Here is a 17,661-nt window from a genome sequence, read left to right as displayed (position 1 = left end):
ACTCTCTCTGTCTCTCTCTTTCTTTCTCTCTTGCAACTTTTATCTACTTTCTCTTCTCCCACCCTCTTTCTTTACGTACGGCCACACGCACACATCCCTTGTCTTTCATCGTCACAATTATCGTCACCGGATCAAGAACCTTTTATCTTTGCTTACCATTAAATTCGATCCGTTGGGCGTTTTATCGAATATTTCGTTGTTAATTTCTAACGTTAATAAATCAGTAGGGAGCAATGTTTTTCAAACTTTCGTTTACCATGGCACACGTTGCTAATATTGTCGTTATATTTTTGAATTATTATATTATAGGAATCTTTATAATAATCGAATAGATGCTATCGTGAGGATGATATAATATATATATATTTATATATTCATATGTGACAAATCTAACGACGCTTTCGCACGTTATATGCGTCAGTACATAATTAAAATTAATTTATGTATAATTTATGGAAATTGCTGTGAGAAATATTTAGATAATAAAACGCTTGGTAGATAAGCGCGTATAATAAGCGATGTTAATTAGATCGAGGTCAAGCACATTGTAGTTTCAATTAAGTCTTTAAACACGTATTTATTAAATTTGCTTCAGGCTTTTTATTATTATAACGTTCCTAACTCTTAGGCGTGAAGGAAAATCCCAATATTTTCATTATATTTTAGTTTTAGTGTCTTAAAGTTTAATTACTTGTATGAATTGTAATGTTATCGAATCGATATTAATATAGGTAAAAAAGAAAAAAAATATATATATATATATATATGTGTGTGTGTAAGATATAGATATATAGATGCAAGAGAGATTTCAATTAGAAAGAAACGTTTATTTTTTATTATGGGTACATGTCTTTTTGTTTAGCGAACTCAATTATTACTCATACGTATACAAATATTTAAATATTAAGTTACAAAAAAATACTAAGTGTCAATGGAAACATTACCCTTACAATAAGTTTGAGAAAACGAAGACGCATTTATTTATTTTTTTTTATTTTTGTTTTTTTTTTTAATAAGTCTGAATACTAAAATAACGTGAGTAATATGATGAAGTTTTATAAAAATTACTCTATCATATTATTCAAACACATCGTGAAAAGTACGACAAATTTACCATATACTAAGGCACTTAACACAAAAAGTTTTCTAGAATACTTCTTATTTTATGTTTCCGGCTTGCTCAGCTCATCTTTTTGGATTCAATGAGATATTGAATTTTCTATTATCTTTCCAGGAAACGTCATTAACAGGATGGAATATTAAAAGCTAAAGTAGTTTATAGACATATATACAGGATAGTTCGATGACATATTGAAGTAAATTATGAGAAGAGCACAGCTAATGTCACGTCTTAAATTTAAAACGATTACATTTTTTTTCTTTTTTTCTTTTTATAATAACATATACTTCACTTTTATGATGTTTGGAAATATAATATTATTTTCAATTGCTAAAATGAATTATCTAGCGCTGAACCCTTCCATTGCTTCTATGGTTTAAAAAAATATTTTCACAATGAAATGTAACGCACTCTTACGAATTATTTTCTGGTGGAGGAGATGTGATCTTTCTCTTGAATAAGAGAATATGTGGTTCTGAAAGAATATAATAAAAATACATTGGTTTTAAGAATTGATTAACATACATATAATGATGTATCATAATTGAAAAGATTTTCTTTACCTGGATAATGGATCATGTAATGTACCCATCCTTGACTTTGTTGAACTCCAATAGCTCTCCACTCTTGCTCGGACATGAGATGAGTTTTTGGCACTAATTTCTGCATATCTTTTGGTAGAACCACGTGCCTAAATAACATAATCATAATCTATAACATTTCCTTATGTAAATTTTTCTACATAAAAATATATTCAGAGCAAATATGTCTGGCCAAGCATGTGAGTCTCAAAGATTTCAAATCTACAGAAAATGAATTTTTGCTTTAAAAGTTAAATAAATAAAAGTAGATTAAACGTATTTATGATTAATTCGAATGATTCATCGATCATATCAAAGATATTAGTATTGAGGGGATTAACAAAGCAAACAAAAGCATACCTTGGGCTAGCCATTTAAATACGACGTTGTACTTTTCCAACGTAGAAACAAAAAAAGAAAAAAAAAAAAAAAAATCACAAAAAATTTCTTGCGAATTTGGATAACGTAATCTTTTCGTTTGCATAATGAGACAAAAAGTACGGATAAAAAATAAAAGTAAATATATACAATAAAAGCAAACCGTCATTGGGCTTACCTATATTCATAAAGATCGTCGTAATATTTGTCGGAATAATAGATGAGATTCGGCATTCCGTAATATTTAATTGTGATATTACAAAGGAAAAAAAAAGGAGGCCAAACAAACGGCAATATGCTGCTATGCTACGTTGCAGTAACCGCTCGAGAATTTTCCAAAACCTTCTGACGATGTAGGGTGCACGATTTGAAAGTTTAACGGATGTAGAATTAAAAGAAGTGGGGGAAAATCCAACTACTCTCTAGTCATTGATCCTTTAAATTATATTCTTTTTACAAAATCAATTGTATGGACTTCAATTAAAAATTCATATGAAATATTTGCCTTTTATACATTATTATTATTTATTTTTATATCCACTTTTAGTTTAAATTATATAATCTACACACGTACGGAATATCTATACGGAAGTTCAGATAAGGTTGGTTGAAAGCGAAAGTTGCACTGTTGCATTGATGCTAACATGGCGACATCTGGAGAATAATTTTCCAGATTTGACGTTAATGAACATTTATTGTTTGTGGTAAAACGTTGTAGTGTTAATAACGATAATATTTTCGTAAGTGTAATAATACAATAAAATGGAAAAAGTTTCTCATAAAAGTAATACCGAAAAATCGAGAAAAGACACACGACACAAAGAGAGGAACAAAAGTTATGATAGGAAATACGATAATGACGTAGAACGCTATTCAAAATCTCATAGAAATACTAAAAAATCGAATATTAAAAAAAAAAAATCCAAGACTCATCGAAATTCATCGAGATCACGAGAATCACGGAAAAAATCGTCCAAGCATAAAAGCAGAAAAAGGTAAATTACTTTTTGGAGATGAAATTCTTTAATTCTAACCTATAATACGTACGTATTTTTACTGACTCCAGATATTAATACATTACAGATCATCCTCATCCTCATCGTCATCATCTTCATCGTCCTCTTCATCTTCCTCATCGTCGTCATCATCGTCATCGTCGTCGTCGTCGTCGACGTCGTCATCGTCCTCGTCGTCATCGTCGTCGTCGTCGTCGTCTTCGTCAAATGAATCAAACAAATCCTCTTCTTTGTCTTCATCGGATTCGTCCTCTAACTCAACGAAACTCCTAGAAAAATTACAGAGACAACGTCAGAAACAGATAGAAGAACGTAAACGTCAGAAGGAATTGATGAAAGCTGCAGAGACCCCGGAGGAAAAAAGAATAAGACGATTAAAAAAGAAGGAGGCTAAGGAAAGAAAACGTAAAGAAAGAATGGGTTGGGACAACGATTATTTACATTATACAAATACGGATAATCCATTTGGAGATGGAAATTTGCTGTCAACATTTGTATGGTCGAAGAAGTTAGAAAAAGAAGGTTTACTTGGCGTTAGTAGAGAAGAACTTGAGACTAGAAATAGGCATAAACAAGAAGAAAATAGGAAAGAGTTAGAAAAGGTTAAAAAAAGAAGACAAGAAAGAGAATTGGAAAGACAACAAAGAGAGGAAGAAATGACGTTATTACAGAGAGGAAAGGAAGCGGCGCAATTGGAACAATGGGCCAGACAAGAGGATCAATTCCATCTCGAGCAAGCAAGATTACGATCGCGTATTAGGATTCAGGATGGTCGTGCAAAACCAATAGATCTTCTTGCAAAGTATATCAGTGCAGAAGAAGAAGTTGATGCTGTGGAAATGCATGAACCGTATACATATTTAAGAGGATTACATGTTAAAGATTTGGAGGATCTCATAGAGGACATTAAAGTCTATAAAGAATTAGAAAGAGGAAAGAATTTGGATTATTGGAATGACATAACTGTAATTGTGGAAGATGAATTACATAAATTACGTAAATTAGAAAGATCAGAGTATGAAGTAGGTAAGTCATAGTAGATAATATGAAAGATTGTAATATAAATTTTTAATGTAGCTAAATTATTTAACAACCATATATTTTTTGTTATAGCTGTTGGTAGAAGAGAAGGAATTCATGCATCTGTGGCAAAAGATGTTACTGCTATTTTCAAAGGAAAAACAGCAGCTCAGCTAGAATCATTACAATTACAAATTGAATCTAAAATTACTGGAAAGCCAGAAGGAGTTGATATTGGTTATTGGGAAAGTCTGTTGTCGCAATTAAAAGGTATTACATACTAACTTGATATAAATTACATATATATTTTTTTATTTACTTATAAAATTAATCTATCTTTATAGCTCATATGGCAAGAGCTAGATTAAGGGATCGGCATCAAGAAAATTTACGTAAAAAATTGGAGGTCTTGATCGCTGAACAGGGTGTAGCTAGAACAGAAAGTGAAGCAGAAGGATCTCAAGCGCCAAGCGAGCATTCTACAAAACAAGAAGAACCTACTACCAATAATGTTGCTGAGAAGAGCGAAGAAAGTCAGTCAGAGTACGTGTCACGTTTTTTTTTTTTTTTTTTTTTTCTCCTAGATTATATTAAGTATCGTTTCGTGTGATTGTTGTAGGGACGAGCAAGAAACTGGGAATGCAGCGGATGATATGTTATCTGAATCATTTTGTGAATATGAAACAGGTGGTTATTCGCCTAAATATATACCTTATTCTCAACTAGAACCAGGAACGATAGTTACTTTAGAAGAGGACGATAATCAACGTTTAGAATATGCTAGAAATCAAGTATTAAGTACTGGACGTAAAGTTCAAAATGTAATGACCGTAGAAGAACAAGCTATGCACAGAGAAGCAAGGAAAAACATGGGTTCGGATGAGGCACAATTTAGCGTAGAATCATCATTGGAAGCACAAATTTATTTATGGTCCGATAAATATAGGCCACGGAAACCAAGATATTTTAATAGAGTTCACACAGGTTTCGAATGGAACAAATATAATCAAACGCATTATGACATGGATAATCCACCACCGAAAATTGTACAAGGCTACAAGTTCAATATATTTTACCCTGATCTCATAGACAAAAACACAACACCGGAATATTTCTTGACTCCATGTGCCGACAATAAAGACTTTGCTATTCTACGTTTTCATGCCGGTCCTCCTTACGAAGATATTGCATTTAAGATTGTAAATAGAGAATGGGAATATTCGTATAAAAGAGGTTTTAGATGCCAATTTCATAATAATATTTTTCAATTGTGGTTTCACTTCAAACGATACAGATATCGACGATAATATGTTAGGATTTTATATTTATTTATATTTGTAAATAAACATATAATTTACTAATTATACTATAGCAAAGAGAACCACATTTTTTAAGATTATACTTATGATAAATAAAAAAAATAAAAAAAAAAAAATAAAAAAAAACTAATGAAATGTATTATAAAAAAATATATATTAATCTTTATAAGATAATAGAAGAAATTATTAAAAAAGAAATAAACGATTTCTTCTCATTTGCATACCCGCATTTACAATATTAAAGTGATAAAATTTAGAAAGTTTTACATTGTTATATAATTAGAATGAATATAGCACCCATATTATAGTTAATTTTTTCACATAATATTATTGACAAACATTGCAATATCTGAGTCTATATTAATTTCTTGTTTAACTCTTTAAAAAAGACATATGGTATAATATGGTCTAATATATGTATATAGAATTTTATTCGCATTTATTTCATAATATAAAATCTTGCTTCGTGAATATATTAAAAAAACAAAAGATAAGTAAATAAATAAATAAAGAAAAAAAAATAAAACAAATAAATAACTAGAAAGTAAAAAATTTGCAAGTTTTTATGATAAGTTGTAAACAGAACATATGTCTTTAAACTGTCAGTGTTCTGGTTTGAACGTTCTAAAGGCTTGAAATATTGAATGTTTCGTGGCGTTAGCGAGCCGATGACGGAAGGGTAAGTCACATAAAATACGTACATATACCAGAAACGAGCTCAATGGTGCTCGTTGGATCGATTTTCTCGGCCACCTGTATTTTCACCGCAAATACATTCTCACAATCAGTGAGAAACGTAATAGGCACTACATATATATAAAGCCAATGGCAAGGTAAACCTAAGCTCAGTGCACCGCGTAATTCGCTACTACGGAGACGTGTGTTCACGGCTGCTTTTTCCCCCCTTTCTTTTACGATTTTTTAACGTTACGCACAATTGAAGGGGAAAAAAAAAGCAAAAGAAAAGAAAACTGGCAATTGTCGTTGTAGTACAGATTGCTGAGAAAAAAGAATTTTCAAAGGCGACATTCTCATATCGAACGCGATCGAACTCATCCAATGTATTCTCTCTGTGTTTATTTCATGTATCTCATTTAGAAAAATATATTTATTTTCGATTGGAAGATCTTGAGGGCATTAAGACTCGTTCACTTTTTTCTTTTTTTTTTTTTTTCGAATATCTAAACTATTCGATTCGATCTTTTCACAAGCTAAATATAATAATCGTATCGAAACGATGATACCTACATATATGTCGTAAATGTACGTAAAATATTTGCATTAGCCTAAGTAAACACGTTGTTAGAAAAAGTTTAATGTTCCAACTAATCATTCTTCGAAACAAAAGAACGATTACACGATTATATATCGAGCACGATTTAACCGGCTTTGCGCGTGAAGGGGAGCGCTCGAATTTAAGGATAAACAAATTTTCTTCTGTACATCTAAATTAACCATAAATGTCTCTTTAAAACAACGCGTTACAAAAAGATCGTTCACTATTGAACATTCGGAATATTAAAAAGATTTCTTTCGTTATCGTTCGAAGACAATAATGAAATTTCGACGTAATCGACATACTTGATCGTTCTTTATCATCGAAAAAATCTCTGATTCGTTCAAATTAAAAAACTTATGTACATTAAAGAAGAAGGAACAAAATATCGAATAATAATGTAAGTTTTGTAGGTTTCTAATCACCGAGGATCACCTCAATTAACTGAAATTCTCGATATTAGCATCTGAAAACAAATCATCATGAAGTGGAAACGAGAATCCATGGAATTTTTACCCGAGAAGACTTTCTTGATAATAAGGGACAATTTGGAAAATTGTAGAGGTAATTGAATTTTTTATACGATCCATTTTTCTTCTTCTTTTTTTTGCGTAAATGAAAACTGAGATATAAAAAAAGTAAAAAGCAAAGAGAGAGAGAGAGAGAACAAAAATCATTTTTTAGCACCCGAAAGGACGAAAAATAGGAATAAGAACAGCAACAGCAGCAGTAACAGCAGTAGAGGTCGATCTACCGACGAAGATAGCGATGGTTCGCAAACGAGATCGTCGTTAGGAAAAACGAGTACCTGGCCGCCAAAGATAAAACGATCTCAGCCTCTTTACGAGGAGATCGAGCGACCGAAAACTGCAAATCTTGATAAACCTACCGTCCTAAATCCAGAACTAGTCGACAAACTCGACATGTCCTTGCTGAGTAAGGAATTATTTTGCGATTCTATGACGCGTTACCAGCAAGAGCTGACAAAGACGATTAGTGGGGGCAACTCGACTAGCGCCTTTTTCCCTTCCAACCGTCGTCGTCAAACTGTTCTTCTCGGTCTCCAACAACAACAGCACCAACACCTTCGTCCTGCTTGGAACGATCGCATAGCTTTACGTCAGAAACGACGTAGCTTCGAGCAGATCTTCGATGCGAGATTTTCTCATATCGATACTGTTCCGGAATCGACGAAGATGCAAAAGCAGTCGCGTCTAATCAATCAGGAAAATTCTAATCTCGAAAAGAAATTATCGCCAGACATTAAAAGATTCGATAATAACAACAACAGGTATTTGCGTTTCGATTAGCAACTTCTTTTTTTTTTTTTAAATTAGGAATTTTATTTTTCTTTATATCTTTTTATATTTATTTTCATAGAAACAACGGGAACGGACCGATCAAAGTTCAAACGCTATCGTCGTTGAGGAAAAAAAATTCAAGAGCCAACATGTCGGCCGACGTCGAGGTCTTCACGAATCTGACGAGCAAAAACGTTCCAGAACCGTGTAGAACATGCGGACGATCGGATCAACCCGAAAGATTTCACAGTCATCCGAAGGATGGTAGACCTGGAAAAACAAAAATTGCTATGTCGGTATCGTCGAAGACCAAGGTGTCGGTACCAAAGACCATTCAGAAACCGATGCCATTGAATTTTCGCAGCGATAAAAATAAAACAAACAAACCGGATGATGCTATGACCGTTCGAGATGTTAAAACGAAAGAGATTATTTCTGAAGAGCGATCGAATCGATCAATGAGACCGTCTTCGGCACCGATAAGAAGAGGACCAAAAACTGTAACTTGTTACATTTGTGGTCGAGAATTCGGCACTGCTGGCTTCCCCATTCACGAACCCAAGTGTATGGAGGTGAGATTAATTTATATAATATACTTTCAATTTTATAGAAAAATGTCATTTGATGTCAGTCATCGTAAAGCTGAAATGCTAAACGTCAAGGTTGAAAAATCGATGAGGAAGCGCGCACTTGAGTATTGTCCAAGATCATATCGGATACGTTCAAAAGATTGTTATCGTATAAAAGCTATATAGAGAAGTATCGTTGTTGGATCGTAGTTTCTCCTGCATTATGCAATGTATACACGTGGTTCGATATGTCTCTTATGACCTCGACAATGACATCCACGCCTACGATAGGACGCGCAATTCATCATATATGTAATATATATATATATATATATATATGTGTGTGTGTGTGTGTGTGTGTATATATATATATATATATATGAGAGACACTGATCGTTTCGCCTATCTCGTGTCGATTTTTTTTAATGACGTCATCATCTTTATATACTCTTACCAATTATCGATACGCGCATATCGTATGTACGTGAACGTATATACATATACATTGAATTACATATTTTTTTTTAGATTATTACGACATAACTTTATATAAATTATTGAAATATACACATCTAATTTTTTATTAATAATTATTATTGCATTTCAGAAGTGGGAACGAGAAAATAATTCTTTGCCGATCTCCCAAAGACGACCTAAACCTAAACGACCCGAAGTTCCAATTGATCATTCAGAATGGAATGCAGTTGCTTGGGAAGAGAGTCAGGTCTTTATCAATGCGATTAACACATGATAGATAGCTTGTTAAATAGAATGTTTCTGATAAGACAATTAACGACCGTTCACGTTGGATCGAGTTGATTTCATTTGGTTGATAGTGTTGATTATGTAGAAGGGTGCACTTAAGAATCTCATCAGCATATATTAAGTTCATTTATATCAGACAAGAAAGTCCTATAAGAACACCGCTATTATGCCTATTTGTGTAGTGCATACGAGAGAGAGAGAGAGAGAGAGAGAGAGAGAGAGAGAGAAAGAGTGAGAAAGAGTGAGAAAGAACGAGTCTGGTCACGCACCACGGTTCAACCCTATCGTGTTCAAGGTGCTGACCTAGATTGATGATATGCGCTTCGTTCCTTAAGGGAAAATCGAGACCATGATTAAATAAAAAAAATTCTAAGCCGCAATGCGACTATTGGAAAAAGTATTCGCTCGTTCACAGTGCAATTTCGCACTTAAATTTTTATTCAATTTAATCTATAATACAATATTTATTGTTATTAATAATATTGTATTATTAATATATCAATCGTACGTTATAGATGCAATTGGTTCCTTGCTCGAAGTGTGGAAGAACATTTTTGCCAGAACGTTTGTTGATTCATTCGAACAGTTGCAAAGCCAGTCCAAAGGTCAGTAAATAAAATATAGAATTTGCATTATGCCGATCATTTCCAGTCTAAACTCTTATCTTTTTGATAACAGAACTTGGATAAAGAAAAAACTGAGAAAATAGATGTTTTTGGAAAATCTTCGATGACCTCTGCCCGAAGCGGTCCTCCTATGGTACCTTGTCAGATTTGTGCTAGAAATTTCAGCACAAGAAGCATAAAGATTCACGAGCCACAATGTATGAAACGATGGCAAATGGAAAAGGAAGAGCAGATAACGACCTCGCAAAGAAGGGGCTCGTCGCATAAAGAAAAATCTTCCCTTAGCACGAGCTTGCAGGAAAATTCTTTATACAGCCCTAATGGGGTGAGTCATCAAGGAAAGCACACTTATTGTATTCGGTTTATTTAAGAATTTCAGTTTTGTATCATTTCATTTCATTATAAAAGTACTAATGAAAATAAAGTACTTATGAAAATTCGCTTTTTTCTTATATAATTAGATAGTATTGCGTGGTTTCATACATCGTTTAATAAATATAACGCTGTTAATAATTTGGACAACAAAGAAGAAGATACATGAACGATCATAAGAATGGATAATACATTGATTTTAGGATATATTACAGAAACGGACAATCACCTGTTACATATGCGGCAGAGATTTTGGAAGCATTAGCATAGCCATACATGAACCGCAATGTTTGAAAAAATGGCATTTGGAGAACAACAAATTATCGCCTAAACAAAGGAGAAAGGAACCGCAAAAGCCAGATGTTATTTATACGAGTCGGTATCGATTGCATAAATTCTTTCCCATTATTAATTTTAGTTTTGATTATATATGTATTTTTTTTTACAGAGGATCCATCTACGGGAGATACTGTAATAGACATATCTGCGACGGCAGAAGCTAATTGGAAGACTCATCTTAATCAATTAGTTCCATGTAAAAATTGTGGAAGAACTTTCAATCCTGATCGTGTAACTATTCATGAAAGAAGCTGTAAAGGAAATCGTTAAAGGTCGCATCATACATTTTAAAAACTCATAATACATATAAATGCATCTGTCAAGTATAACAGTAACGATAACCATCGCTGATCACACGTAAAAAAGAAAAAAAGAACAAACAAACATTGACACATTTTATTGGAAATATGCAGATATTAGGACTTATTGTATGACAAAACGAATATAGGTGATATTCGTTTGAATAGCTCGAATGTTGCAAGACTAGTATCGACAATTTGTTTTTAAGTTAATTTCGTTTTTAATTCTATACATTCGTTATAGCGCGCACGCGTGATGCGTGTACGTGGGCGTGTGTGTGTGTGTGTGTGCGTGTGTGTTAGACAGATACTATTAGATTTCTTGTATTTTATAGATCGATTGAATTATCAAATGATATTTGCTGTGTAAAATAAATAAAGTGCAAGTATTATGTGTTATAAAGCAATTATGAATTTTTGCATTAAAACGATCGTTTATTCGCATTAACAAAGATAAAAGATTAGCTTAATGTATAGAGGGCAGCACCTACTAGAAATGCCATTTATGAATATATCTTTAAAGGCATTCTGAAATCTAGAGAGCGTCCGTGTAATGTTAAGATATTATATACATGTATATGTAATGGAAAAAAGCCTGTATATAATGTCGTTTTTCTTACATGCGTGTAGCGTCATATGCAATTGCATCTTCGATGCGCACGCAGCAAAGTCGACGTGGCGGGGTTTAAGACTTACTGATTGGTCGAAATGATGGCTTGAAATGCGAAGACTCCCTCTGTAGCACATTAAACGTTCTGCCCTTTCGCAGAACTCCTGTTCTTTCCCAGGGAGTCCGCCATTGTTGGTGCACGTATATTTCTGACCACAGCAACGGACATCGGACAACATCCAAAATGGTACGTACGATTGTTAAAAAGTATCGCGTATAAACGAATCTTTGTGACTCGCCAAGTGCAGAGGTGTAAATATTTTTGAAGACGCGTTCTCAACTGGGTTCAGATAAATTGTAAACTGGCTGATTACTTCGGATTGCGCAACTTCCTTCGTGAAGAAATTTCGAGTCCTTGCGAAGGATCTTCCTGGACAAAGATTGTTCGGTATCCTGAAAAAAATGTGCCGTAAAGTTCCTGATAAATTTCACATCGAAAGAGCTGAGGTTCGTCGATGTTCGACATCGAAATATGTTCCGTCTGCCGTTGTAAAAGCAACGTGTCATGGAACGCTCTTTGGCTCTCCTCTATGGGAGTCAACGTGCGCAGAAGGAAATATCGTCGACTTTAAAGGCAAGCTTTTAGCGACGCCTTCTGAATTGGATGTATGATAAAAGGGTATCCAAATAAAATTGAGAGTATATACTAAAATTTAATATAGGCGTCTATAATACGAACGTAAAAATTTGGAATAGTTATTGCTTTATGTTCGGGGACTTCATCGATAAGAAAATACATAGACGTTAAATAAATAAAATAAACGTCAAGCTTTCCACATTGGAATGGATAATTTACTTTCAATGTAAATCATAGAATACCTGCATTGTATATTTTTCTCAAGATATACAAGGCTTTACTTTCAATATGGTCAGTATCTAAATTATTTAAGAATTCTTTTTTCTTTTTTTTTTTTTTTTTCCCTCCAGGGATAAGCTTCGTTTAGAGTTCTGTTTAATTAAAATAATATCCAATTTTGTAGGTATTTAAATATAGATTCATTTTTGTTTTATTCGCGATATATAGAAACACCTTATTATCTATTTCAATTACTTTCTTACATTCAGTTATGTGAAGTTTAATAATATACGATATTTTAGAGTATTAAAATAATAACAACGACGTAATAATAAATGAATTGTTGACTTTGTCCTTTGATATAAAATTTTTGTATTGTATTGATTCTTCTAAATTCAATATTGGATTTACTCTTTGTTGCAGGTGAATTTCACGGTAGACGAGATCCGTTCCATGATGGACAAAAAGAAAAACATTAGGAATATGTCCGTCATTGCTCATGTAGATCATGGAAAATCAACTTTAACTGACTCCCTTGTATCAAAGGCTGGTATTATCGCTGGAGCTAAAGCTGGTGAGACACGATTTACGGATACGCGTAAAGATGAGCAAGAGCGTTGTATCACTATTAAATCGACGTAAGTGGATATCAAAATAAGGCGCATCGATGATTAAAAATTATATAACAGTAGTAATAATAATATAATTTTTTTTTGTGTGTAGTGCTATATCTATGTTCTTCGAACTCGAGCAAAAAGATTTAGTCTTTATAACGAATCCCGATCAACGCGATAAAGATGAAAAAGGTTTTTTGATCAATTTAATCGACTCACCTGGCCACGTAGACTTCTCTAGTGAAGTTACAGCTGCTCTTCGTGTTACGGACGGAGCTCTTGTTGTTGTTGATTGTGTGTCCGGTATGTTATTTTATGTTTATAACATATGTTTCCTTCCAGCACAACAAGTGTCACTTTGTAGTGCGTTAATCGATTTGTAAAAATTAATTAATTTACTTTGACAATGTTGATAGTGCTATAATGGAAGGAGAATGAAGAAAATTGTGTTGAAACGCTGTTAGTGAACCTCTATCTTTATGTTCGTTACTAATATGCTAAGACACAATTTCTACAAATATATTCAATTAAAATTATAATATATTTGAGGTATTAGTGAAGCATAATTTTAACATTTTGCAATATCGTTTAGGTGTCTGTGTACAAACAGAAACTGTACTTCGACAAGCCATCGCCGAACGTATTAAGCCTGTTTTATTCATGAACAAAATGGACCGTGCCCTATTAGAATTACAGCTTGATAGTGAAGACTTGTATCAAACATTCCAACGTATCGTTGAAAATGTTAACGTCATTATTGCAACGTACTCCGATGACGATGGACCTATGGGTGAAGTCAGAGTAAGTATCGTCTTTAAAGAATTTATTTTTCAATATTTTTACTTAAACGGAACTAATTTATTTACTCTCTAATAGGTAGATCCAAGCAAAGGATCTGTAGGTTTTGGTTCAGGTCTTCATGGTTGGGCTTTCACTTTAAAACAATTCTCCGAAATGTATGCAGAAAAATTCAAAATAGATGTTGTTAGGCTTATGAACAGATTATGGGGAGAATCTTTCTTTAATCCAAAAACCAAGAAGTGGAGTAAACAAAAGGAAATAGATAACAAACGGTCATTCTGTATGTATGTCTTAGATCCAATTTACAAGGTAATTTCTTTTTTTTTTTTTTTAATATAAGTTTTATGCATAACATTCTATACATAGTATTACGACCTTTGTTTTATTATTATAATTATATTTTAACGTTATTGTAGGTATTTGATTGTATTATGAATTTCAAAAAACAAGAAGCAGATACACTTTTACAGAAACTAGGTATTTCTTTAAAACCAGAAGATAAGGATAAGGATGGGAAAGCACTTCTTAAGGTATATCATTATTTTATCATCAATTTATACGTAATACGTAATGCAATAAGCAATTTCATGATGATTGTTCTCTACTTTTTTTCTGACACCTCTTCTGATTGATAGTGAGTGATAATTCGAACTTAGACTGAAAAGAAACTTGATTGTTTTTTTTTTTTTTTATTGTTATACTTCATATTTCGTATTTGAAATTAAAAGCTATCTTTTTTTTTTTTTCTTTTTTTTTTTAACAGGTTGTTATGAGATCGTGGTTACCAGCCGGCGAAGCTTTACTTCAAATGATTGCAATTCATTTACCTTCTCCAGTAACTGCACAAAAGTATCGTATGGAAATGTTGTACGAAGGACCGCTCGATGATGAAGCTGCCATTGGTATTAAGGTGATTGTCCATGTCATACTAATTTCATTGTGCCCATTAATAATTTAAAAGTTTAATAAATATTTCCAAATGATGATTATGTTCACAGACCTGTACTGAAATTTAATGACAGATAATTAGAACAAACTGATTGACAATAATTACTTTAATCAAATTATTGATGAATGTTATTTAAAGCAAGTTCGAAATGTTTCATATTTAATTTATTTCTTTTACAGAATTGTGATCCTAATGGACCTCTCATGATGTATGTATCTAAAATGGTACCAACATCTGATAAGGGACGTTTTTATGCTTTCGGACGTGTATTCTCTGGTAAAGTGAGTACTGGTATGAAAGCCCGTATAATGGGACCGAATTTTCAACCCGGAAAGAAAGATGATCTATACGAGAAAGCTATTCAACGTACTATATTGATGATGGGACGTTATGTTGAAGCGATCGAAGATGTACCTTCTGGTTAGTAAATCGTAAATATCTAAATTCTTTATATATTAAACGACTTGTATAGAATTTTTCTTTTATTTTTTTTTTTTTTTTTATTTTCTACTCTTAAATTTATGATGATTTTCTTCACAGACCTGTATTGATTATAAGTGAAATAAAATAGAACGGCCATCTGATGTAAAAATTAAAAAAAAAAAAGAAAACAATATCTACAAGTTTAACTTCAATGATATAAAAAATATTTTTGTACAGGTAACATTTGTGGGCTTGTTGGTGTTGATCAGTTCTTGGTAAAAACTGGTACGATTACCACATTTAAAGATGCGCATAATATGAAGGTGATGAAATTCTCGGTTTCTCCTGTCGTACGTGTAGCAGTTGAACCCAAAAATCCTGCAGATTTGCCGAAGTTGGTTGAAGGTATGTATTTTTATAACTTCATTGTATTCATTTATATACAAATGTTAATATAATAGAATTAATGATGATATAAAAAAGAGCATTGGGTTATGAAAAGAAAACAATGATTCTATTGAAAATCTGATTTTTATACGTTCTTTGTGATTTTAAGTTCTTTGTGATGTTTATCACATCACTGATTTAATAATAAACATTGAAATAGGTTTGAAGCGTCTTGCGAAATCGGATCCTATGGTGCAATGTATCATCGAAGAATCTGGAGAGCATATTATTGCCGGTGCTGGTGAACTTCATCTTGAGATCTGTTTGAAAGATCTTGAAGAAGATCATGCTTGTATACCTATTAAAAAGTCTGATCCCGTCGTATCATACAGAGAAACTATTTCCGAAAAATCTAATCAAATGTGTTTATCGAAATCTCCTAATAAACATAACCGTCTTTTCATGATGGCTTGTCCAATGCCTGATGGTCTTGCTGAAGATATCGACAATGTATGTGATGACCGTTCAATTTTTTTTTTTTTTTTTTTTTTTTTTTTTATGCATTGTACTTGGACTTAACGTATTATTATTTACAGGGCGAAGTAAATCCAAGAGATGACTTCAAAATACGTGCACGATACTTGAATGAAAGATACGATTATGACGTAACCGAAGCAAGAAAAATTTGGTGCTTTGGACCAGACGGAACTGGTCCTAATATTCTTGTCGATTGCTCTAAAGGAGTGCAATATCTTAATGAAATCAAAGACTCTGTTGTAGCTGGATTCCAATGGGCAACAAAAGAGGTGTGTGTTTGTTTCTATATGTGTTTCTATAGACCCTACATATATATAAGTTTATTCATCGATATATTAATTCCGTTTCATTTTAGGGTGTTCTTTCGGAGGAAAATTTGCGAAGTGTTCGTTTCAACATCCACGATGTAACGTTACACGCTGATGCTATTCACAGAGGTGGTGGACAAATCATTCCTACCACAAGACGTTGCCTTTATGCCTGTCTACTCACTGCCTCGCCACGAATCATGGAACCTGTTTATTTATGTGAAATTCAAGTATGCGTTTAATAATACATATTTCTTTATTTACAAAGTAGCTATTGATGAATGATAATATTGATTTATATTTACAGTGTCCTGAAATTGCTGTTGGTGGTATTTATGGAGTACTGAACCGTAGAAGAGGTCACGTATTCGAAGAACAGCAAGTGGCCGGTACTCCAATGTTCGTAGTTAGAGCCTATCTTCCTGTAAATGAATCATTTGGCTTTACTGCTGACTTACGTTCTAATACTGGTGGACAAGCCTTTCCCCAGTGCGTATTCGATCACTGGCAAATCTTACCAGGTGATCCAATGGAACCGACCTCTCGACCATACCAAGTTGTGCAGGTAAATATAAATCAATCCAAGATCAAGTTTGCCCACGAGCATAACTGATGATAATGAGAGATAAATGCATTATCATTTTTAATTTCGTGGGAAAGCAATTGCTCTCAGTTTAGGCTATCTAGAGTTTTCTTCCTAGTTCGTCTGAATAGGGGATCATACATAAATATAAATGTATATGCACACATGTATGTATATATGTACATGTATGTATATGTACAAAGTATTACAAATTTTGTAATAAAAAATGTTTCTTTGTTTTGTTCAACAGGACACGCGTAAGAGGAAGGGTTTGAAAGAGGGATTGCCAGATTTGAGTCAATATCTGGATAAATTGTAACCGATAATTAATAATTTACACACCGTATGCGCTGTAAAGAAGCGATGTACGGAGATTATAATTCATTTTGACACAAAAGAGAGCCCCCTCGAAACTTTTTTGTGTCAAAACGAATTAAATTCTTCACATCGCTTTTTTATTGAAATTAATGTTATCTTTTGTTAACTGTCCCAAAAAATCTCCGGATCAGCAATTCTGTTTATCAATCATGAAATCGCAACAATATTGTAACCTTTCCGAACATGAACAATATAAAAAGATTAAACAGAAGATTAAACAAAAAATATTACTGG

The 17,661-nt window shown here is 33.0% G+C and overlaps 4 protein-coding genes across 7 annotated transcripts; 3 read left to right on the top strand and 1 right to left on the bottom strand.

Annotated features, from left to right (window-relative positions):
- Positions 1-852: 852 nt before the first annotated feature.
- Cks30A (Cyclin-dependent kinase subunit 30A) lies at positions 853-2,482 on the bottom strand. 2 transcript variants are annotated; one of them, XM_085664445.1, is made up of 4 exons: positions 2,258-2,433; positions 2,062-2,092; positions 1,684-1,811; positions 853-1,595 (listed from the first exon to the last, which is right to left on the bottom strand). In XM_085664445.1, the coding sequence occupies exons 2-4, from the start codon at positions 2,073-2,075 to the stop codon at positions 1,534-1,536; spliced, it is 204 nt and encodes a 67-aa protein (XP_085520571.1). In that variant the 5' UTR covers positions 2,076-2,092; positions 2,258-2,433; the 3' UTR covers positions 853-1,533. The 2 variants fall into 2 exon arrangements, with proteins under 2 accessions (XP_085520571.1, XP_035731178.1); XM_035875285.2 differs by lacking the exon at positions 2,062-2,092 and having other exon boundaries at positions 868-1,595; positions 2,258-2,482.
- A 224-nt stretch (positions 2,483-2,706) lies between these two features.
- Positions 2,707-5,502, top strand: LOC146872070 (splicing factor Cactin-like). The gene is made up of 5 exons (XM_085664428.1): positions 2,707-3,074; positions 3,163-4,121; positions 4,209-4,385; positions 4,460-4,658; positions 4,735-5,502. The coding sequence occupies exons 1-5, from the start codon at positions 2,842-2,844 to the stop codon at positions 5,420-5,422; spliced, it is 2,256 nt and encodes a 751-aa protein (XP_085520554.1). The 5' UTR covers positions 2,707-2,841; the 3' UTR covers positions 5,423-5,502.
- A 791-nt stretch (positions 5,503-6,293) lies between these two features.
- LOC118445587 (uncharacterized) lies at positions 6,294-11,372 on the top strand. Of its 3 annotated transcripts, none has more exons than XM_085664440.1 (9): positions 6,294-6,697; positions 7,124-7,274; positions 7,395-8,001; positions 8,091-8,583; positions 9,188-9,304; positions 9,861-9,950; positions 10,024-10,296; positions 10,559-10,718; positions 10,792-11,372. In XM_085664440.1, the coding sequence occupies exons 2-9, from the start codon at positions 7,193-7,195 to the stop codon at positions 10,950-10,952; spliced, it is 1,983 nt and encodes a 660-aa protein (XP_085520566.1). In that variant the 5' UTR covers positions 6,294-6,697; positions 7,124-7,192; the 3' UTR covers positions 10,953-11,372. The 3 variants fall into 3 exon arrangements, with proteins under 3 accessions (XP_085520566.1, XP_085520564.1, XP_085520565.1); XM_085664438.1 differs by having other exon boundaries at positions 10,547-10,718; positions 10,792-11,371; XM_085664439.1 differs by having other exon boundaries at positions 6,294-7,274; positions 10,547-10,718; positions 10,792-11,371.
- Positions 11,373-11,680: 308 nt separating this feature from the next.
- eEF2 (eukaryotic translation elongation factor 2) lies at positions 11,681-17,657 on the top strand. The gene is made up of 14 exons (XM_035875255.2): positions 11,681-11,838; positions 12,871-13,085; positions 13,171-13,364; positions 13,654-13,862; positions 13,938-14,171; positions 14,279-14,392; positions 14,626-14,772; positions 14,991-15,231; positions 15,472-15,639; positions 15,842-16,131; positions 16,218-16,427; positions 16,514-16,696; positions 16,774-17,031; positions 17,300-17,657. The coding sequence occupies exons 1-14, from the start codon at positions 11,836-11,838 to the stop codon at positions 17,366-17,368; spliced, it is 2,535 nt and encodes an 844-aa protein (XP_035731148.1). The 5' UTR covers positions 11,681-11,835; the 3' UTR covers positions 17,369-17,657.
- Positions 17,658-17,661: the final 4 nt, after the last annotated feature.

This window comes from Vespa mandarinia, unplaced genomic scaffold (genome assembly GCF_050613455.1).
Source record: "Vespa mandarinia isolate Hongniang unplaced genomic scaffold, ASM5061345v1 scaffold_58, whole genome shotgun sequence".
In the NCBI taxonomy this organism is placed as follows: Eukaryota; Metazoa; Arthropoda; class Insecta; order Hymenoptera; family Vespidae; genus Vespa; species Vespa mandarinia.
The sequence above is the reverse complement of the archived record's forward strand: the minus strand, read 5'-3'. Positions and strand labels throughout refer to the sequence as shown.

Coding starts and splice junctions, on each gene's coding strand:
- LOC146872070 (XM_085664428.1), top strand. CDS start 2,842: ATGGAAAAAGTTTCTCATAAAAGTAATACCGAAAAATCGAGAAAAGAC. Junction 4,122..4,208: donor AAGATCAGAGTATGAAGTAG/GTAAGTCATAGT, acceptor TTTTTGTTATAG/CTGTTGGTAGAAGAGAAGGA. Junction 4,386..4,459: donor TCTGTTGTCGCAATTAAAAG/GTATTACATACT, acceptor CTATCTTTATAG/CTCATATGGCAAGAGCTAGA.
- eEF2 (XM_035875255.2), top strand. Junction 14,393..14,625: donor ATGGGAAAGCACTTCTTAAG/GTATATCATTAT, acceptor TTTTTTTAACAG/GTTGTTATGAGATCGTGGTT. Junction 15,640..15,841: donor TTTGCCGAAGTTGGTTGAAG/GTATGTATTTTT, acceptor ACATTGAAATAG/GTTTGAAGCGTCTTGCGAAA.
- Cks30A (XM_035875285.2), bottom strand. CDS start 2,313: ATGCCGAATCTCATCTATTATTCCGACAAATATTACGACGATCTTTAT. Junction 1,812..2,257: donor GACGATCTTTATGAATATAG/GTAAGCCCAATG, acceptor TATGTTATTTAG/GCACGTGGTTCTACCAAAAG. Junction 1,596..1,683: donor TTACATGATCCATTATCCAG/GTAAAGAAAATC, acceptor ATATTCTTTCAG/AACCACATATTCTCTTATTC.
- LOC118445587 (XM_085664438.1), top strand. CDS start 7,193: ATGAAGTGGAAACGAGAATCCATGGAATTTTTACCCGAGAAGACTTTC. Junction 8,584..9,187: donor ACGAACCCAAGTGTATGGAG/GTGAGATTAATT, acceptor ATTGCATTTCAG/AAGTGGGAACGAGAAAATAA. Junction 10,297..10,546: donor CTTTATACAGCCCTAATGGG/GTGAGTCATCAA, acceptor CATTGATTTTAG/GATATATTACAGAAACGGAC.